Genomic DNA, 22,398 nt, shown 5'->3' with positions numbered 1-22,398 from the left:
ATATAATGCTTATCAGATTATAAAAGAAAAATATACTATCAGTAGAGAATTTGGAAAATACAAAACCTTTCAAACAAGAAACAACTATTTTTGTCAATATCTTTACCTGTACATAAATATACAGGAAACCAGGCTCACATTGTATACACAATTTTGTAACCTGATTTTTTCAAAGTTAGACCAGGCTCACTCTGTATATACAATTTTGTAACCTGGTATTTTTTTTTTTTAAAGGAGTTTCACGATTGTTACCCAGACTGGAGTGCAATGGCACGATCTCACCTCACCTCAACCTTCGCCTTCTGGGTTCAAGCAATTCTCCTGCCTCAGCCTCCTGAGTAGCTGGGACTATAGGCGCACACCACCATGCCCAGCTAATTTTTGTATTTTTAGTAGAGATGGGGTTTCACCTTGTTGACCAGGATGGTCTCGATATTTTGACCTCGTGATCCATCTGCCTCAGCCTCCCAAAGTGCTGGGATTATAGGCGTGAGCACCGCGCCTGGCCACCTGGTATTTTTTAAGTTAACATTATTAGAATGAGATTTCTTATGACAATGAATTACTTTAAAACATATTTATAATACAAAGTTTTTGTTGCTTTAATTTTTTTATATGAAGCTTCTGCTGTTTTCGTTTTTTTTATAAATTAGGGATTAACCATCCACTTGGTTAATGATCAATAAATAACAAAATGTGGCCAAGCACGGTGACTCACGCCTGTAATCCCAACACTTTGAGAGGCCGAGGCAGGCAGATCACCTGAGGTCAGGAGTTCGAGACCAGCCTGGCCAACAGAGTGAAACTCCATCTGTACTAAAAATGCTGGGCGTGGTGGCAGGCACCTGTAATCCCAGTTCCTCAGGAGGCTGAGGCAGGAGAATGGCTTGAACCTGGGATGCAGAGGTTGTAGTGAGCCAGGATCACACCATTATGCTCCAGCCTGGGGGACAAGAGCAAGACTTCGTCTCAAATGAATGAACGAGTGAATGAATGAAATAGCAAAGGGCAAATACAAACACATGCCCTTCCTGTTTTTTTTCCCACTTAGCTCCGAGATTTCTGTATCAGGCGAGCCTCCTCATTCTTTTCTACCACTACATAATATTCCATTACATGCATTTATCATAATTTACTGAACCAAACCCCTACTGCTTGATGTTTGGCTGTTTATTTATTAAAGGATAACCTTGCACAAACACACTTTCATATCTGTAGCTGTCTTAAAGATTCCTGAAAATGGACTGCTAGGCCAGAGTATGTTCATTTGTAATTTTTATAACTATTATTAAATTTCCCCACCCATATTTCTCAAGTGTGCAAGAATGCTTAGAAGACATTAAAAATAACTGTATAATCTATTACTGGTCATTTTATACCCTTAATTCATATGACTCCTATGGAAAATCATCTCAAGGCCCTGAGACCTACATCATCAACAGCCCACCAGCTCCTCTCTGCCTCCTGACACCTCTTCTGTAGAGGTGGTTTTCTTAGTCTAGCTTTCCATGAATTTTTCCATGCTTCTCTGGCCTCATCTCCTCTCTTTTCACATTAATTCCTTTTCTTCTTGGAGTCAGGTCTATATTACAACATTCTCTAATAAAAGGAAGCAATGGTCAGAAAGGGGAATTTTACAGGTCAAGACATTTTCAATAGAACAGTTACAAAAGTTTGGAGTACAAAGACAGCACAAACCTGACTCTGTGTAGCTCACACAGTCTGTGACTGTTTTCCAGCATACCTCACCATTCTGAGTTACAATGCTATTGATGTCACAATTTTCTCTGAGTTCAAACCCAAGATTACAAATTATATCATATACTGAGGGAGAAAGACATGTGGTAATAGGGGCCCCTATTAATACCTAAAAAAAAAAAGGCACTGATTAACAGAAAGAAAAATAGAGTATTATATATTTAAGTCACAAGAAAACTCTTAAGAACTGACTGAACTCAGGTGTAGTTACTATTAACATGCTTTCTGGATATCATGAGACCTTTATAATTACAACATTGTGATTAAATATTAAAGATATGTACATAAATGCTCTCAAATATGAGAAAGGTTTAAAGATTATCAATAATAATATTTGCAGACTGCTCTGCCTATGCGGTAGCCGTTCTTTATTCCTTTACTTTCTTAATTAAACTTGCTTTCACTTTTCTTTAAAAAAAAAACAAAAAACAAAAAACAAAAAAGATATCAGTTCACGGAAGCTCAGTGTGTTTTATGAACAGGGCATTATTTCTCTCAGCATTCCTTCACTATCCCAGAGTTATCAAAATAAACATTTTTTTAAATGGGGAATGGAAGAGCAGAAATCAAACATGATGAAAAAGAAGCAAAAAAAAAAAAAAAATACCAGAATCCCTCTGACTCACTAAATGGTGTTGAAGAAAACCACGATGTCATCACAAAACACGCCTCTTTGATATAAAAAAAAAAAAATCTGAGCTGAAGACAAGAGGTAGCAAATGAAGGAAAAGCTCTCTCTATCCTCCCCGTCTTCCACCCAAAGACAGGATATAAATTCTTTACTGGAGGTAACTTTAGACTCTTAACAGACCAGAGAAGGCACCAGAGGAATCTACAGACAATTCTTACTCCATCAGTTTCCAAACATGTATCTACCTTCCCAGTTTCCTGACCTTTGAAGCCTAAAATTGTTTTACTGTGTCATTTCTCTGCAAATCTATAGTTCTTTGTTGAAGATGGTATGCAAATGTAGTTCTAAGCCATCATTTCAAGTTACCTTTCATTGAGGTTTATCCCTTGTGATGTGCACTCTGCATTAATAAACTTTTTTCTGGTTAACCTTTCTTTTGTTAAAGGTGTCACTCTGAACTGAGATGGGCAGAAGTAAAGTTTAGCCTCCTCTGCCATGTAAAAATTAGCAAGCCGTACTGGTTGTCCAAAATTTTCCACTAATTTTGGAGAATTAAATAAAATCAAAATCCTCACAATTATCCCACATGACACCAAGACCATGGTATAAACCTGCAAAGAAGTCAAATTCAGGATCTAAAGCTGAACCGAGGCTCTTTTATTTTGGCGTTTCGAGTTAAGGCGTGACTGTGTTGTGACGGTCATCATTAATTCTGGGCAGCCTCCTAACCTGGAAACTGATTAGTTTCAGTTCCCTTGTCCTGCTCAATACCAGTTACCCTGTTTACTCTTCCCGTTCCCCAGATGTTGCACTTTCCACTCTCAGCCCTGGTTTTCTAACAATCCCAGCAGGCCCTAACAGTTAAGGCATCACTAAAGAAATGTACATTAACTATTTGTTGATTGTGGCGATTGAGGCCTGCAATTAGGCCCTATGGGGCTAGAACTGTGAAGACCACACTGGGCTGGTGCTTTGGAGCTAGACTTAAATTTGATTCATTCCTCAGCCTCTGACTACCTCTTGCCTTGGAAAAGTGACTTAATATATCCGAGTCTCAGTTCTAACTGAAATAAAACGGTGCCAGACTGCATCTTATAGGGCTGCAGTAAAGAGATAATACAGGAAAAGCGCCTAGCACATGGTACTCAAAACTGGTAGTTATCATCATTATTTTGGAGACGGGGTCTGGCTGTCGCCCAGACAGTGGTGCAGTGGCGCGATCTCAGCTCACTGCAGCCTCCACCTCCCCGGCTAAAGTGATCCTTCTGCCGCAGCCTCCCGAGATGCTGGGACCACAGACGCCACCATGCCCGGCTCCGCTGTCGTTATTGCTGATGATTGGTATTTGATATTTAATTGCCTCAGGGAGGAAAAAAAAATTAAATATCCTGAGGCAACCACATATAACCAGATCTCCCGACACGAGGTCGGTAAGGCAGTCGTGACGAGTTTTATACTGTTACTCAAACGATCTAAAAGCGATGAACACAAATTTACTGTCAGGCAATGGCTAGGAAAATGAGCTTCTAGGAACGAGGCCACGGTCAGGTGAGAGCCCGGCCCCCGCGCCACCGCGCACAGCCCTCCCACACAGTCCGCCGCGTTTCAGCTCAGGGCCAGAGGGCGACAGACACACCGAGCCTGGCACAGGGAGGCCGGCAGGGCCCGCCCGGCGTTGAGCAGGGCTGAGAGCCCGATACCGCCGCACAGGCCGGGGCCGCGACGTTCCAGCGCGAGACCGCCAGCCACCGCAGGCGCCCGCTCGCCCATCCACTCCAGGTCTCCGAGCACCACGCAGCCTGGCGTTGACTCCCTGACCAGCCCCGGGGTTACCGGGCCGGGTACCCTCCCTACCTCCATAACTTCCGGCGCCGCGCTGAGGCGCACGTGAATGACGCAGGTGCCTGCCCGCCGCGTCTCCAGGCGCCTTGGCGCTCCGGCGGGCACTTCCGGCCGCAAGAGGCGCAGTGCTAGACTCCCGGTCTCGCGGGAGCCGCTGGGGCGTTTGACCGCCGGAGGAGAAGGGAAGGCGGTGGGCGTCTGGGCAAACAGAGCAAGATGGAGAAGCGAGCCCGAGGCGTGAAGCCGAGCGTCAACCACACCTTGAACCAGACCCCTCCGCAGGCGCCGCTGGCTCCTAGGAAAGAGAGAAGGCCTAGCATGTTCGAGAAGGAGGCAGTGAGTGCGGACACGGCGAGGGGCCCGAGACGGCCTTGTCCGACCCTTTAACTGAAGTCGCTCCTCAGGGGGCCCCCGCTCCTGACGGAGCTGAGGAGGCAGCATTTCCCTTTTCTGTTTCTTTTTTCCCCAGATGCAAAATTGAAGACCGAGACTGAGTTGGGCAGCCCCCTTTGGCTTCAGTGCTAAGGTTTTCTTGGTGTTTTGGTTGGGGCCGTAGAACCTTGAGTAAATCGATGGACAGGGTGGTTGCAAGATCACCTGCAGCCCTTTTCAGATTTACTCCGCTTGCGGACTTCCCGACACTACCCTGAGCATTATCGCTTTGTACTAAAACACATTATGTTAGTGTATCTAGTGCCATCCTAGGCAGTTTTGCTAGAGAAAAATGAGTGTATGCTGTATTTTGTAAAAAATGGATGAACCAGGTAGAATAGTGCCATGTTTGGGATCTTTAAAAACATAAGCAGTCTGGATATTTGATGAATATAAAGGAGAAAAAAAAAGTTGAACGTATTCTGTCCAAAACTTATTGTCTGGTATTGATGGAAAGGGTCATGGTTTAGTTTTATTTGTGGTATAACACAGGTATTTCTATATGATTATGCTTTGAAAACTGTTAATGTGTTCAAGACTCCACCTTTTGTTGATACTTAACAGAAAACTAGTTTGCCCAAAAATACAAACATGTAACGATAGAGCTGGGACCAGAACTTGTATTCTGGTGCTCAGGCCACTTGGCCTGTGCTGATTTCTTTTCATACCTACTTCATGGACCTTTAATAGGATGAAAACAGATAACAAGTAAAACAATTTTTGAAGACCCTAAAACAGTTTAAGAATACTCTCAGATAAAAAGAGAATTCTCAAAATAAGTAATGGCGAAATTTCAGGTTCTAATAATGTTTCCTTGGTGTCTAAATTTTAGAGAGGAATGAACAAACTAAAGGACGAAAAGTAAACAGACCAAGTTTACACAGCTAAGAAAAAGAGCAGGGCAGGGCTATAAACCTAAATCAGCTTGACTTAAAGCTTCACACTCCCAAACACTATGCTGTATCGCTTGGCAATAAGTCTTGAGTAACAAGTCACCAAGAGTAAAGAAAAATTTCTATATATTGAGGCAGACAAGGGTGACTTTTATAAACTGCCTATTTGAGGTCTGAAGTGGTCTTTAAAATTTAGTGAGCCTGAACTCAAAACGAGGAGAAACATGTGCACTTGGTACATAGGTTAAAATCTGGGAGTGAGGGGACATGGACCAAAGTAGTTATTGCTTATTTGATATGGATGTGATCAATTATAGCTATCTTTAAAGGTGAGAAATTTGAATAGAACAATAATTGGGAAAAATCGAGAAAGGACTCTACAAAAACTCACTAAATGTACCTGAGGAAACTGTGCACTTAGTCATTTCTAATTTAAGGTAGTTTTTAATTTTCCTATTTCTGAGCATGGAAAAATTAAGACATACCATTTAACCAATGACTGTCTCTTGATTTTATCTGTTTTGCCTCCATTTCCTTTTTTCTAGTGGTAGCATGTGGGCAACTTTTAGGGAATTGACTCATCTGCAATTGTATAGAGCTTTGTTGAGATTGTCAGCTACTTTCCTTGACTTTGGAATGAGGATGAAACCCAAACTAAACTAATTAGATGAATTCTTTGAAATAATGCAAAGAAAATGATTGAGGTTGAAGATGAGAAGCTAAAGTGCTCCATGTGTCTTTCTGAATCTGGTTCATCCACCTTCTCTGCTGTTGTGTAAACTATATCTTTCCAATAAATTATGCTTTTGCTTAACAAGAAAGAATGAGTTCCTGTTGCTGTGATCAAAGGTCACAAAATGCAAAGTAGATGACTAAAAATGGAAAACTTTGATTGTTCTCTCTTGTGTGCATGCATTTGAAAATCTTAAACACAGCTGGGTGCAGTGGCTCACCTGTAATCTCACCACTTTGGGAGGCCAGGGTGGGCAGATCACCTGAGGTCAGGAGTTCAAAACTAGCCTGGCCAACATGGCAAAACCTCGTCTCTACTAAAAATACAAAAATTAGCTGAGTGTGGTGGTGGGCACCTGTAATCCCAGCTACTCAGGGAGGCTGAAGCATGAGAATCGCTTGAACCCAGGAAGAGGAAGTTGCAGTGAGCCAAGATTGTGCCACTGCACTCCACCTGGGTGACAAGAGTGAGACTCCATCTCAGTAAAGAAAAGAAAAAGGAAAAAAATCTTAAACACTAGCTTGTGGCATTTAGAAATAAAAGTAATATGCCCAAGCTCATTTTATTTTAGGACCATGTGTAGGCTTAATATGAGGAAATGCTACACCAGTAGAAACTCAAGTATTAGGTGCCAAAAAGTTTATCATATTTAAAGCCTAGTTTTTAAAAATGTTATAAAGATTCTTAATAAAAGGAATAACATACTCTTCATCTTAGAAGCATTAATGGTTATTTTCAGGCCACACATGAATGCCCCATTTCCTTGAGAATCAATGCAGTTGAGAACCACTGTTAATGATACTATGTAGTTGTAACCCTTGCGTATACTGTAGAGGAAAGGAAGGTCCCAATCACTGCCCTAGAGAAGCATTCTCTTAATAAACAAGAACAAAATGATTTTGTTTTTAAGAGGTTTAGGGAGCTAATAATGCTGCTTCTGGAAATAAGAGGCACAGAAACCTGACAGATGATCACAGCAGGAGATTTATTTCTGGTGAGCAACTTTTACTTGCAGCCAATATGGAGTAATTCTTAACCAGAAACTACTTAACACACAAAAATATATGGAGCAATTGTTTCCATTGATTGGGTGTCAGGCAGGACAAGAGAGTAATTTCTGAGAGATGAGAAATAGATAAGGTGAGCCCCCATACTGACCCCACTTTAATTGCCTGGTGAGAGTTTCCAGGCTACAACACAAGGAAAGGCATCCTTTAGTTCAAAAGGAGTTGGGAGCCTGGGAAGCCAAGATAGCATGAGACTGAAGAATAAAGTATTAGGACAGGGCTGCACAAACCACCCAAAGATCTACAGAGGGTTTCCCTGAGTATTCAGCTCAGTGCAGCAGTGCATCTAGTAAGGAAAGTTCTCACCAGAGATGGAGAGTGGAAGTAGAGAAAAATCACCCAAAAGGAATAGAAAAAAAATCCTTGGATGTGTTCCCACCAGAAAAAGTGGAAAACCATGAAAAATATAGAGCTTTGGTTAGAGTGCTATGAAGTGTATTTTGCCTCATCAGTGGGAAAAAAATAAGAGAATGATTTCTCTGATCTGGCCTATCAAGGCTGAGAAGCAAGACTCAAGAGAATTAAACTGTTTCCAAATGTCTTTGTTCTAGAAGAAAGCTCAAGAGTTTTAGGAATACAAAAACATCCAGCCTATAAAAGGTAAAATTTCACACTCTCTGGTCTCTAAATATTAACAGACCTGTAGAAAAGCAGGAAAATAAAATTCAAAATAGAAGAAACAGTAAAAACAGCCCAGGAATTACAGAAAAAACAGAATTAGTATAAACAGACATTAGTTATGAGAGTTATTAGTTTTCATCAAATCAAATCATACATTATGAAATTATTACATTATATTTAAGAGTATAGAGAAAGATTTCGCATGTTAAATGCAAATCAAACTTCTGTAGATGAAAAATACTATGTCAGGGATGAAAATACACTAAATGGTACTAACAGCAGATTCAACAGTGCAGAAGAAAGGACAGTTAGAGATATAGAAATTGGGGGCAGGTGCTCAAAAAATGTTACAAGATGTCAATGAGTTTTCACAGAACTTAAAGTAGCCTAATGATAATTTGAGTCACCAAATGAGGTAAGAGAGGACAGACAAAAATATTTGAAGAAATTACTTTGAAGAAAGTGATGAGAAATTTCCAAATTTGATGAAAACTGCAAACCCACAAATGTAAGAACCTCAGTGAAATCCATGCACAAGACCCATGAAGAAAATTATGCCAGGACATACAATAATAAAATTGCTTGAAACCAGTGATTTAAAAATGTAAAGGCAACTAGAACAAAGCAACATTATGTATATAGAAACAGACAAAATGACAGTGTACTTCTCAGAAGCAATGCAAGACAGAAATCACTGAAGCATCATCTTTAAGGACTGAAAGAAAACTATCAACCTAGAATTCTATACTCAGCTAAAATATTCAAAAAACAAATATAAGACTTTAAGCTTCTTGTTCTACATGTGAGGGGCTTAAAGTTTCTACTGTGTCCTAACAAGTAAAAAGCTGAACAATCTGGACAAATGAACTCTTCTTAGATCCATAAGAGAAGTGAAGTCACAGGACAAACTGCTGCCCCCAAAAGTAGAGTGACAAGCAGCAGTTTGCTCTGTGACCTCACTCCAGCCCTACTTAGCCATCCTGTATGACTTAAGCAAGTAGGGGGGAAGAAAAGCAGAAAACTCAGAAACACCAGTGAAGTTCACAGTCCAGAAGACACAGGTTCACTAAAAGACCTAGTCATAGAATTATAGAATGCTTCCTCTCCGCTAATACCTTACCAGCACATTACTAGAGGCCTTATTATTAGCAGTTTCTTTACCCAGTGAAACATGTCTGGCTATCATGAAGAAAATTAGAAATACTAAACAACAAAGACACAAAGTAAACATCAGAACCAGATATAGCAGGGATGTTGGAATTATCAGACAGAATTTAAGATAACTATAATTAATATGTTAAAGGGCTGTAGTTGATAAAATAGCAAGCAAAAACAGATGAGCAATGTAAGCACAGAAACAGAAATCCTAAGAAAGAAACAGAAATCCTAGACACCAAAAACACTGTAACAAAAGAAGAAACACCGTAACAAAAGAAGAAATCTGAAAAGAAATTTAAAAAATATTTTGAGCTAAGTAAAAATGAAAACATATCAAAATTTGTAGAATGCAGCAAAAACAGGGCTTGGAGGAAATGTATAGTATTAAATGTATGTACATATTAGAAAAGAAAGAGCTAAAATAAGTTAAGCTTCTACTTTACCAAACTAGAAAAAGAAGAAGGAAAGAAATAATAAAAATTATAGCCAAAATTGATGAAATTGAAATCAGATACCAACAAAACCAAAACCTTTTTTTTTGAAAAGATCAATAAAATCTATAAGCCTCTAGCCAGGTTAAGAAAGAGAGAACACAAATTACTAATAGCAGAAACGCAAGTCAGGATGTTGCTGGAAATTTTATGAACACCAAAAATACAATAAAATAATATGAAAAATTCTGTGCCAGAAATTTGGTAGCATAGATGAAATGGATCAATTCTTTAAAAGATGCAACCTCCCAAAACTTATACAAAAAGAAATAGATCATCTGAATGAGCCTATATGTGTTTTTAAAAATTGAATCAATAACAACCTTCCAAAGCAGAAATCACCAGGTTCAGGTGATTTCCTTGGTGAATTCTACCAAGCATTTAAGGAAAAATATGTATCAATAATCTACAATCTCTTTCAGAAGATAAAAGTAGAGAGAATACAGTCTAACTCATTTTATGAAGTCAGCATTAGCCTAATAGCAAAGACAGACAAAGACACCACAAGAAAAGCAAACTACAGACCTGTGTCAAGTGTTAAAACTGATGCAAAAATTCTCAACAAAATACTAGCAAACTGAATTCAGCATTTTATATAAAGGATTTGACACCAAGACCAAGTGAAATTTGTTCCTGGAATGCAAGGATGGTTTAACAGCTGAAAACTGATCAAGGTAATACATCACCTTAACTAAATGAATAAACCACATGAGATCAATCTCAATTGATGAAGAAAAAGCATATGTCAAATTCAACACTTTTTTTATTATAAAAACATCCAACAAACTAGTAATAGGAGGAAACTTCTTCAACATAGTAAAAGCTCTATGAAAACTGCATGGCAAACATCATACTTGATGAGGAAAGACTGAAAGCTTTTCCTGTAATATTAGTAACAAAGCAAGGATGTCCACTTTTGCCACTTTTTTTCAACATAGAACTGGAAATTCTAGCCAAGCAATTAGGCAAGAAAAGGAAATTTCTGGCTGATAACAAAATGAGGCTCACTGCTTTAACTTAAAGAGGCTAGAGCATTTATCTGGAACATATTAGGCACTAAATAAATATTTCATTAATGCATATTGAATGTCACAGAATGGATGTTTCATGTCAAAAGCATGAACTGAGTATATGTAGAATCAATGCACTTTTGGTGTTTTTTCAGCTTAAGACTTATGAATGTGCTACCTAAATAATTTTATTATTTAACGATAAGTAAATAAAATAAAATTTCAGGACAATGAAGGATAATATTTTCATAATCTCAGGATAGGGAGGAAGAAAGGTTTTCCCTATATCTTCATCCCATAGCCACTCAGTTGCCCTCCTTGAAGGCCACTCTTGTTTCTAGTTCCTTTGAATCATCCATGGTCTTTTGCCAAATTGATAGCCGGGAGTGAATCTAAGATTTAGTAACCACATTATTGTAGAAATCTGTTTAACAGATTTCCATTATTTTCAAGCTTTGTGTGAGCCCTGTACCACTGTACAGTGTTCTCTAATCTAAAATCTAATTTTACAGTTTAAAAATTAATCTTTTCTCCCCTTTTCTCTTCCCCTCTTTCTCCTCCAGTATGCACAGATTTTAAAAGAAAGACTGAGAGAGTCAATTCATGATGTTCAGTATGTGGAGCCTCCTTTTGATGACTCAAATGCTGATATAGGTAAAGAATGGAAGAGTGCCCTGGCAAAATTAAAGTTTGCTAATTCATACAGAATGGAGCCATTGAAGAAATTCCAAGCTCATTCAGTAGAAACTAAAGTCCAGCAGATACTAACAGTAGGTTGATAAATATATATATGATAGCAGTATTGTATGAGGGTTATATATATAATCTCTTTCTCTGGAGATTTCTTCATATATATGCATATTCATATATATATATATATGTGTGTGTGTGTGTGTGTGTGTGTGTATATATGGGAATAAATGTCTCTCTCTCTCTCTCTCTAGAGAGAGAGACATTTATTCCAGGAATTGGTTCATGCAATTGTCATTAGAACCAGAAGCATTGTGTCATTGGTGCAGGCACAACAAGTCAGTTAATCAGAGATGTGTAGTCTGCCTGCTAGGTGTCCAGTTCTGCTCCTGGTTTGTAAGAAAGTATAATGCTTTATACCCCACTAGCCATGTTTATTTCCTTCAAGCTATACAATCATTTATTAATAAACATTGTTAGAAATCTTTGATTTCACTTTCCTAGAGGACAAAGAGAAAAATCAGTGGAGTGAGAGGCTACAGGGGAGGGTTAGAAAGTAGTTTTAATGTGAGCCCACTGAGCAGGACAGTGACTTGGTACAGGTTCTGAGTCCAAGTAATCTTCACTATAGGAAAACCAAAATATGAATTTTAATAAATGTATAAATTTTAAAAGGCTTCTTTCCTTTACCTAAGAATTTCTAGAAGTCTTCTTCAAAAAAAATCTTTTTGTATCTCTCTATTAATTGTTTGTTAGAGTAGTAAATTACACCTTACAGCTTATGTTGATAATGAAAAGTAATTGAACATAATTTGAAAACCAAAATAAATATTCCTCAAAACTGTTACTGAAATAGGTAAGCATATATATATATATATATATTTTTTTGAGACTGAGTTTCCCTCTTGTTGCCCAGGCTGGAGTGCAATGGTGGGATCTTGGCTCACCGAAAACTTTGCCTCCCAGGTTCAAGTGATTATCTTGCCTCAGCCTCCTGAGTAGCTGGGATTACAGGTGCCTGCCACCATGCCCAGCTAATGTTTTGTATTTTTAGTAGAGATGGGGTTTCACTATGTTGGTCAGGCTAGTTTTGAAATCCTGACCTCAAGCAATCCACCCACCTCAGCCTCCCAAAGTACTGGGATTACAGGTGTGAGCCACTGTGTCTGGCCTAAAATTTATTTAATATTATTTAGTGAAGAATATATTTATTTTTAAAACAGTTATATATATTATTTAGATATGTTTTCTACTTGAATTTTTATGTATAGAAATATTTGGTTTGAAAATAAAAGTATTTTTATTAAATTTTCTTGAAGGAAAGTCTTAAAGATGTCAAATATGATGATAAAGTCTTCTCTCACTTGTCACTTGAACTGGCAGATCGCATACTGTTAGCGGTCAAAGAATTTGGGTACCACCGTTATAAGTTCATTATAAAAGTATTATTCATTCAAAAGACTGGCCAAGCAATAAATGTAAGTACCCCATTGATACAGGATCTAGTGATTAAGGCATCTCTCTCTAGTGATTTGATTTTCACTGTGATGACTCAAAGGTACACCATTGATTCTGAGGTACCTTTTGAATGAAATTATCATTTTGGTAAATATATTTATTTCACTGTAAATTATTTCAAAAGTACAACCCAGCGGGGTGCATTGGCTCATGCCTGTAATCTCAACACTTTGGGAGGCTGAAGCAGGTGGATCGCCTAAGGTCAGGAGTTCGAGACCAGTCTGGCCAACATGGTGAAGCCCCGCCTCTAATCAATTCAAAAATTAGCCGGGCATGGTGATAATCCTAGCTACGTAGGAGGCTGAGGCAGGAGAATCACTTGAACCTGGGAGGCAGAGGTTGCAGCAGCCTGTGATCATGCCACTGCACTCCAGCCTGGGAAACAGAATGAGAGTCTATCTCAAAAAAAAAAAAAAAGAAAGAAAGAAAAAGGAAAGTACAAACCTAGAAGTGGCAACTTGGTACTAATAATTTCTTAAATTGCATGATTATTCTATTCCTTGATCATATCAGTTTTGACAGTGTAATGTCATTTAAGTTAATTAATCAGCACATTTATTTTGGGCACTAATGGAGAAAATTAGGTACTAAGGAAAGAGAAAATTAGTTAGGTACTAAGATGAAAATTAATTAGGTACTAAGGAAAATACAAGGAATGATAACGATAAAGGAAAATACCAGAGTGATTCTCAAGGAGTTTTGACTCTAGTTAAGGAGATACAACACCACAATTTAGAATTTAAGGAACTAAAATGATAAGGATAATGGAAGCAGCCTGGGTTCTGGAGACAGATTGCCTCTGCAACACTTGCTGGCTGTGGCCTCAGCACAGTTTCTTCATCTATAAAATGGTGATGATAAAACTGGTGTCCTAGAGCTGTTGTAAAGATTAAATGAAATTATCTATATTAAAGTCCTTAACATAATCACCAGCACAGAGCCCTCAATAAACAGCAAGGTAATTATTAACATTATTTATTAATAAAGAGATAATATCACTAGGCTGTGTAATTACCTAAGGAGTTGATAATGAATATGTGGGCGTTGGAGAGAAAAGAGAAAAAATTGTGTTTGGAAGAATCTATAGAGGCTCCATGCAGGAGTGGACTGCATGATGAAGCATGGGGAAGGGGACTGGACTGGTATAGGGGTACTGGTGAGGGAAGAGTCAGCAAGAAATAACTGTCCTGGCTCCTATGGAGAAGAGAAGCTGCACCACGTATGACATACACACTTAAGAAATAGGGGTGTTCTACATGGTAAGCATGGGGAAGGGGACTGGACTGGTATAGGGGTACTGGTGAGGGAAGAGTCACCAAGAAATAACTGTCCTGGCTCCCATGGAGAAGAGAAGCTGCACCACGTATGACACACACACTTAAGAGATAGGGGTGTTCTACATGGTAAGCGCCACAAAGAGAATATTAAAGTAGGGATATGATAGAGTAGCAGAGTGGCTATTTGGGATTGTTTAGAGAAGGGGAAACCCTCTGATGTCCAGATAAGAAGGAACCAGCTGTACCAAAGAGGAGGGATGATATTTCAAGCAGAGAAAAATTCCAGTGCAAAGATCTTGAGGCAGGGATGAGTTGGTGTGCTTGATATGTAACGTGGAACTGGACTAGTAGCTAGTAGAGAGTGACATGATGCAGAGGGGGGGAATGTTTCAGCTTATATTATTGCACAGAAAACCACCCCAGAACTGGTAGTTTATAACAACAGCCATGCATTTGCTTACTTTCTGTGAGTCAGCTCGGTCTGGGGCAGTTACTTGGCCTTTCTGCTGGTCTCACTGATGTACTTGTAGCCATGTCATGACTCACCTAGGCCTGCAGGTCCAAGATGGCTTCTCTTACTTGTCTGACCATTGGGCTAGTTGTGGGTTGGGCACCTGGGTTCTCCTGCATGTGAGCCAGCATCCTCCAGTAGATTGAGTGGGCTTTCTTAACATGGGATTCTCAGTATAGTGTTCCATGAGCATAAGATCAGAAGCCACAAGACCTCTGAAGGCCTTGCTTGGAAGGTTCACAGTGTCATATTTTGCAACTCATAGCAAGTAACAATGCCAAGTCTTATTCACTGGGTGGGGATGTAAAGTCAACTTCTTAATAGGAGAAGCCATAAAACATTTGGGCCATTTTCAGCTGGATGTGGTGGCTCACACCTGTAATCCCAGGACTTTGGGAGGCCGGGGCAGACAGATCACCTGAAATCAGGAGTTTGAGACCAGCCTGGCCAATGTGGTGAAAGCTCATCTCTACTAAAAATACAAAAATGAGTCAGACACGGTGGCAGACACCTGTAATCCCAGCTACTCAGGAGTCTGAGGCAGGAGAATCACTTGAACTCAGGAGGCAGAGGTTGCAATGAGCCAAGATCATGCCATTGCACTCCAGCCTGGGAAACAAAAAAAAAAAAAAAAAAACAAAAAACAATTTGGGCCATTTTAGAGTTTTCGATCCTCCACAAATAAGTCAGCTGGAGTCAGATCACATTTGAATTCGTATATGGAGAAAAGTAGTTAGAATTGTCCATTACAGCCTACTTGTATAATGAATGCCATTTTTTCATTTCAAGGCAAGGTTCTCACAAACTTTTTGACTGAAAATATTTAACGGGTGAGAAGACTTCCTTGTCCTGGACTACATGACAGAGTTACACTGTATTCAGAGCCACTATACCCCCATTCCCAGGTACCTTCTGCTTCTGGCCCTGGAAACACTGCTAAGGGAACCTCTCTCCCTGTTTTAGAGAAAGGCCAGCCTCCAATAAAGAAGAAGGAGAGCGGGGACAGTGTTATTCTCCAGTATTTTTATGAAAGTGAAAACCGGACAAATTACATATGAAAAATAATTTCTGAGATACTGATGCACTTATTTTTAAAAAACGAGTGTAGATTTGAAAATTACTTCTTAACATATTTATGTAAAGTTGGTCTCTCACAGATTGCCAGCAGATGGATCTGGGACGTTGCCTGGGACAGCTGGGTTGCAGCGAAACATGAAGCAGATTCCTACACGGCACTGGTCTTGGTGTTTGCCCTTTATTATGAATAGCTCATTACAGGTACTAAGGAGTGTTTACTTCTGAACTTTTAAAAAATAAATGGAATTTATATATTTGTGAATCTCATAATAGTTCTAATTTGCTATATTTTTATTTCTAATTGAGCCCTTTTAATTATATTAACAACAAAGTAGAAGCTAGATTTTTACATTTATACTTACAAATGTTATTATATTACTAACATAATATTACCCCAAAGTAGTATAAAAGATGTGTGTGTGTGTGTGTGTGTGTGTGTGTATACCAATTACAATAGCAGAATATAGGGAAAATACAATTTTTGTAAGATTTAAGAAAATTGTAATTTGCTACAGGAAATTAAAATACAACTTTGGAAAGCATCAAATTCAGTAGATGTATTCCTAATGATATGTTAATACTTGGTATTCATTCTTTTGAAAGGAATTACCAAGTTTGAAAGAAAGATGTTATATATTTCATAATTCCCTACTGTCCTCCCTCTCCAACCAAACTGCTTACAAATGTGTAGTCAATTTACGAATCTATTAGTCAGGCTCTGTGAGCCTGTTAGGCTCTTTTTTTTAGATGCAAGAACTGAAAACTGATTATAATTGTTTTAAAAAATGAGGAAAATTTTATTTCCCCGGGATTTGATTAAGGATCCAGGTTCTATCCAACTTCCCACTCTCCCCACGGACTTCCATGTACATTAATTTTATTTGACAGAATTTAATCATGTTCCCATGATAAGACCAGTCGTAATTCCCTCCTTAGGTTTGGGGCTGGTGCCTACCTTTCTCGAAGCACGAGATCATGTGAAAACTGTGGATACTGGTCAGGTGCAATGGTTCACTCCTGTAATCCTAGACATGGGAAGGCCAAGGTGGTAGGATTGCTCTAGCCCAGGAATTTGAGACCAGCCTGAGCAACATGCTGAGACTCCACCTCTAAAAAAAACAGGGTGAGAAAATTGTGGATCCAATGTACAAATTGGGACTCTTCTAGCAAGGAGGCAGGGTATGGACTTGTAAGAGGCAAGCAATAATGCCTGTGATAATCAGTATGATTTTCATCATTACAGCTAAAAACAACCATGTCAATATTGACCAGTAAAAATACCTATTAATTCAGTTATCTACAAACAAGAAGATAAAAATAGCAGAGGAGGATTTTTTTTTTTTCCATTTAAGTTTGATAATGAGTTGGTTTATTCCTGCTTGAATAGATCCAAATGGAGTTTGGCTGAGAAAGTGCATGCAGGTTTGGGCAGAATTATTCTTAGGAAATAACTCCAGCTCCCTTCTGCTGCCTTGTGAAGAAGGTGCCTTGCTTTCCCTTTGCCTTGAGCCATGACTGGAAGTTTCCTGAGGCCTTCCCAGCCCTGCAGAAACTAGGAGCAGGGCGAAGATGACTGACTGGAAACAGGGTCATATTGGAGCCTCCTACTGAAAAAAACATAAGCATGTGAATCCTTCACTGGCAACCAAGGAACCCAGGTTCTCTCATCAAAATTGACTAGAAGGCTGGTGTGACCCACAGAGAGAAGGAAAAGCAGTGTGGTGCTGCGGCCCACCTGAGAGGGAACCCTCTCCCCCACGCCCTAGCCAAGGGAGGCAGTGAGTGAGCGTGCTACCCAGCTGGGGAAACTGTGCTTTTTCCACAGAACTGTGCAACCCACGGATTAGAAGATCCCACTTGCGAACACACACCACTGGGGCTTAGCATCAAAAACCCTGGAACACACAGATTCTTACAGCCTCTCAGCTAGAATCTGCTTAAGCCTACTTCCCGGGGTGGGGTTGGGGGTGACCAACAGTGGCTGTGGCTGCCTGCTGTTTAAGCCTTTTGAGCTCCTTGAGGGAGGGGCAGCAACCCGCACTGGGACTCACAATTGCTTAACACACTAAGCTCCTGGGAGGGGGTGGGCGGCACCTGTGTCTATCGCTCCAGACTATGGATTTCCCCTGCTGTATCCAGGGAGGCTGGACAGTTTGGTTCCAAGACTTGTCCCCACAGCCCAGCACACCAGCTGTGGCAGTCTGCAGCTAGATGCCTCTTCAGGTCTAACCCTGACCCATCCTTCCTCAGTGGGCGAGGCTTCCCTGCAGCATCTCCAATAGCTCCAGCCAGAGGCTCAGGGACAGAATTCTGATCTCCCTGGGCCTGAGCCCCTAGCATGAGGGGTGGCTGCAGTCTCTAGGGACCAGCAGACTTAGCTTCTCCTCATTGCTCTTCTGAGCAATCCAGGCAGCCCAGATGAGTGGGTTTCCCCACAGTGAAACACACCTCTCTACCAAGGGACAAAGTGCTTCATTAAATGGGTCCTCCTCCCCATGCCACCCAACTAGGTGAGACCCTCTAACAGGGGTTGTCAGACACCCTAAACAAGAGCTATCCTAATGTCATCAGGTTGAAGCCCCTTGAAATTAGACACCCCAGAAGAAGGAGGAGGCACCCATCTTTGTTGCTCTGTGGCCTCCTTGAGTGACATCTCCAGGCACATCAGCGAATCAGATGAATAAGGCCTGAAGTGAACACCCAGCAAACTGCAGCAGCTCTACCTACAGAACAGGGATTTGACTATTTAAAGAAAAACAAACAAGCAGAAAGCAACAACAGTAGCATCAACCACAAAAAAGGCCTCCACAAAAACCCCATCCAAGGGTCAGCAGCCTCAAAGATCAAAACTAGACAAACTCGTGAAGATGAGAAAGAATCAATGAAAAAAAATGCTGAAAACCCAAAAGGCCATAGTGCCTCTTCTCCTCCAAATGATGGCAATGTCTCTCCACTAAGGAGGCAGAACTGGATGGAGGATTAGATGGACAAATTGACAGAAGGTTAATAAAAAATTCAGAAGAAGGTTAATAAAAAAACTATGATGAGCTAAAGGAGCATGTTCTAACCAGATGCAAAAAATTTTGATAAAAGATTAGAAAAATTGCTAACTAGAATAACAAGTTTAGAGAAGAACATAAACAACCTGAGGGAGCTGAAAAACACAGCATGAGAGCTTCGTGAAGCAAACACAAGTATCAATAGCCAAATCAATCAACTAGAAGAACTGATACAGACTTTGAAGATCACCTTACTGAAATAAGAAATACAGACAAGAATAGAGAAAAAAGAATGAAAAGGACCAAAGAGAGCCTCCAAAAAATATGCGACTTCATAAAAAGAGCAAACCTGTGATTGATTGGAGTACCAGAAAGAGATAGGGAGAATGGGAACAAGCTGGAAAACACACTTCAGGATATTATCCAGGAGAACTTCTCCAGCCCACCGGGACAGGCCAACATGCAAATTCAGGACATACAGAGAACACCATTAAGATACTCCATGAGAAGATCAACCTCTAAGACACATAATCATCAGATTCTCCAAGGTCGAAATGAAGGAAAAACTGTTAAGGGCAGCCAGAGAGAAAGGCCAGGTCACCTACAAAGGGAAGCCCATCAGACTAATGGTGGACATATCAGTAGAAACTCTCCAAACCAGAAGAGATTGGGGGCCAATATTCAACTTCTTAAAGAAAATAATTTTCAACCCAGAATTTCATATCTGGACAAACTAAACTTCATAAGCGAAGGAGAAATAAAATCTTTCCAGACAAGCAAATGGTATGAGGGATTTTGTTACCACCAGGGCTGCTCTACAAGAACTGAAAGAAGCACTAAATATGGAAAGGAAAAACCAGTACCAGCCACTGCAAAACACACCATAATATAAAAACCAATGACACTTTGAAGAAGCTGCACCAACTAGGACGGAAAATAATAAAATAGCATCATGATGACAGGATCAAATTCATACATAATAATACTAACCTTAAATGTAAATGGGCTAAATGCCTCCAAAAGACACAGAATGGCACATTGGATAAGCAGTCAAGACCCATTGGTATGCTTTATTCAGGAGACCCATCTTACATGCAAGGACACACAGGCTCCAAATAAAGGGATAGAAGAAAATTTACCAAGCAAATGGAAAGCAGAAAAAAGAAAAAGAAAAAAAAGCAGGGGTTGCAATCTATCTCTGACAAAACAGACTTAGAACTAACAAATCAAAAAGACAAAGAAGGGAACTACATAATGCTAAAGGGAACAATTCAACAAGAGCTAAGTATTCTGAATATATATGCACCCAATACAGGAATACCCAGATTCATAAAACAAGTTCTTGGAGACCTATAGAGAAACTTAGACTCCCATACAGTAATAGTGGGAGACTTTAACACCTGACTCTCAGTATTAGACAGATCAATGAGAGAGAAAATTATCAAGGATATTCAGGACTTGAACTCAGCTCTGGATCAAGTGGACCTAGTAGATGTCTACAGAACTCTCTACCCTAAATCAACAGAACATGCTTTCTTCTCAGTGCCACATAGCACTTATTCTAAAATTGATCACATAATTGTAAGTAAAGTACTCCTCAGCAAATGCAAAAGAACTGAAGTCATAACACACATTCTTCCAGACCACAGTGCAATCAAATTAGAACTCAGGATTAAGAAACTCACTCAAAACTACACAATTTCTTTTCTTCTTTTTTTTTTAAGATGGAGTCTCTCTCACCCAGGCCAGGCTGGAGTACAGTGGCAGGGTCTCAGCTCACTGCAACCTCTGCCTCCCAGGTTCAAGCAGTTCTCCAGCTTCAGCCTCCTGGGTAGCTGGGACTACAGGCGTGTGTCACCACACCCAGCTAATTTTTGTATTTTTAGTAGAGATGGGGTTTCACTGTGTTGGCCAGGCTGGTCTCAAACTCTTGGCCTCATGATTGACCCACCTGACCCCCAAAATGCTGGGATTACAGGTGTGAGTCACTGCTCCCAGCCAAAACCACACAATTTCTTGGAAATTGAACTTGTTCCTGAATGACTCCTGGGGGAAATAATGAAATTAAGGCAGAAATCAAGAAGTTCTTTGAAACCAATGAGGACAAAAAGACAATGTACCAGTATCTCTGGGACACAGCTAAAACAGTGTTAAGGGGGAATAGCACTACATGCCCACATCAGAAAGCTAGAAAGATCTCAAATCAACACCCTAACATCACAATTAAAGGAGCTACAGAGGCAAAAGAAAACTAATCCAAAAGCTAGCAGAAGACAAGAAATAACTAAGATCTGAGAAGAATTGAAGGGGATAGAGACACAAGAAACCCTCCAAAAAAAATCAATGAATCCAGAAGCCAGTTTTTATGAAAAAATTAACAAAATAGGTAGACTGCTAGCTAGACTAATATAAAGAGAGAAAAGAATCAAATAGACACAATAAAAAGTGATAAAGGGGATATACCACTGATACCATAGAAATACTACCATTAGAGAATACTATAAACACTTCTATGCCAATAAACTAGAAAATCTAGAGGAAATGGATAAATTCCTGGATGCTTACACCCTACCAAGACTAAACCAGGAAGAAGTTGAATCACTAAATAGACCAATAACAAACTCTGAAATTGAGGCAGCAATTAATAGCCTACCAACCAAAAAAATATCAGGACCAGATGGATTCACAGCTCAATTCTACCAGAGATACAAAGAGGAGCAGTACCATTCCTACTGAAACTATTCCAAACAATTGAAAAGGAGGGATTCCTTCCATCTCATTTTATCATCAGCATCATTCTGATACCAAAACTGGAAAGAGACAACAAAAAAAGAAAACTTCAGGCTAATATCCCTGATGAACATCAGTGCAAGCTCAATAAAATATTGGCAAACCAAATCCAGCAGCACATCAAAAAACTTATCTACCATGATCAAGTCAGCTTCAACCCTGGGATGCAAGGCTGGTTTAACATATGCAAATCAATAAACTTAATCCATCTCATAGACAGAACCAAAGACAAAAACCACATGATTATTTCAATAGCTGCAGAAAAGGCCTTTGATAATCAAATTCAATATTGAGATATTGATTGAACATATCTCAAAATAATAAGACCTTTTTATGACAAGCCCACAGCCAATATCATATTGAATGGGCAAAAGCTGGAAGCATTGTCTTTGAAAACCTGTACAAGACAAGGATGTCCTTTCTTACCACTCCTATTCAACGTAATACTGGAAGTTCTGGCCAGGGCAATCAGGCAAGAGAAAGAAATAAAGGGCATTCAAATAGGAAGAGAAGAAGTCAAGTTATCTCTGTTTGCAGACGACATGATTTTATATTTAGAAAACCACATCATCTCAGCCCAAAACTTCTGAAACTGATAAGAAACTTCAGCAAAGTCTCAGGATACAAAATCAATGTGGAAAAATCACAAGCATTCCTTTACAACAACAATAGGTAAGCAGAGAGCCAAATCATGAATGAACTCCCATTCACAATCACTACAAAAGGATAAAATACCTAGGAATAGAGCTAACAAGGGATGTGAAGGACTTCTTCCAGGAGAACTACAAACCACTGCTCAAGGAAACAACAGGGGACACAAACAAATGGAAAAACATTCCATCCTTATGGATAGGAGGAATCATCAATATTGTGAAAATGGCTACACTGCCCCAAGTAATT

General features: G+C 39.6%; 2 protein-coding genes across 17 annotated transcripts in view; one reads left to right on the top strand and one right to left on the bottom strand.

Moving 5' to 3' along the window:
- The window catches only part of ERMARD (ER membrane associated RNA degradation), a 30,270-nt gene extending 25,985 nt beyond the window's left edge, over window positions 1-4,285 (bottom strand). For 9 of the 15 annotated variants that reach the window (XM_002747193.7, XM_017971560.4, XM_008995403.5 and 6 more), the window contains exons 1-2: window positions 4,244-4,285; window positions 1,699-1,867 (exon numbers count right to left, since the gene is read on the bottom strand). In XM_002747193.7, the coding sequence (XP_002747239.6) occupies window positions 1,699-1,867; window positions 4,244-4,249 (175 nt within the window). In that variant the 5' untranslated portion in view covers window positions 4,250-4,285. Of the gene's footprint in view, window positions 1-1,431; window positions 1,600-1,698; window positions 1,868-2,755 lie in introns of all 15 variants that reach the window. The other 6 variants (XM_017971561.4, XM_078370491.1, XM_008995405.5 and 3 more) reach the window with 4 other exon arrangements.
- Window positions 4,286-4,384: 99 nt separating this feature from the next.
- Window positions 4,385-18,747, top strand: DYNLT2 (dynein light chain Tctex-type 2). 2 transcript variants are annotated; one of them, XM_078370501.1, is made up of 5 exons: window positions 4,385-4,567; window positions 11,200-11,406; window positions 12,646-12,804; window positions 15,790-15,910; window positions 16,646-18,747. In XM_078370501.1, exons 1-4 carry the CDS (start codon window positions 4,448-4,450, stop codon window positions 15,898-15,900), a joined length of 597 nt encoding a protein of 198 aa, XP_078226627.1. In that variant the 5' UTR covers window positions 4,385-4,447; the 3' UTR covers window positions 15,901-15,910; window positions 16,646-18,747. The 2 variants fall into 2 exon arrangements, with proteins under 2 accessions (XP_078226627.1, XP_078226626.1); XM_078370500.1 differs by lacking the exon at window positions 16,646-18,747 and having other exon boundaries at window positions 15,790-15,976.
- The last annotated feature ends 3,651 nt before the right edge of the window (window positions 18,748-22,398 follow it).

This window comes from Callithrix jacchus, chromosome 4, assembly GCF_049354715.1.
Source record: "Callithrix jacchus isolate 240 chromosome 4, calJac240_pri, whole genome shotgun sequence".
Taxonomy (NCBI): domain Eukaryota; kingdom Metazoa; phylum Chordata; class Mammalia; order Primates; family Cebidae; genus Callithrix; species Callithrix jacchus.
The sequence above is the reverse complement of the archived record's forward strand: the minus strand, read 5'-3'. Positions and strand labels throughout refer to the sequence as shown.

Excerpts from the sequence above, each read along its gene's own strand:
- DYNLT2 (XM_078370501.1), top strand. The coding sequence starts at position 4,448 with ATGGAGAAGCGAGCCCGAGGCGTGAAGCCGAGCGTCAACCACACCTTG. Across the intron at positions 11,407-12,645 it reads AAGTCCAGCAGATACTAACA|GAAAGTCTTAAAGATGTCAA; the intron begins GTAGGTTGATAA and ends ATTTTCTTGAAG. Across the intron at positions 12,805-15,789 it reads AGACTGGCCAAGCAATAAAT|ATTGCCAGCAGATGGATCTG; the intron begins GTAAGTACCCCA and ends GGTCTCTCACAG.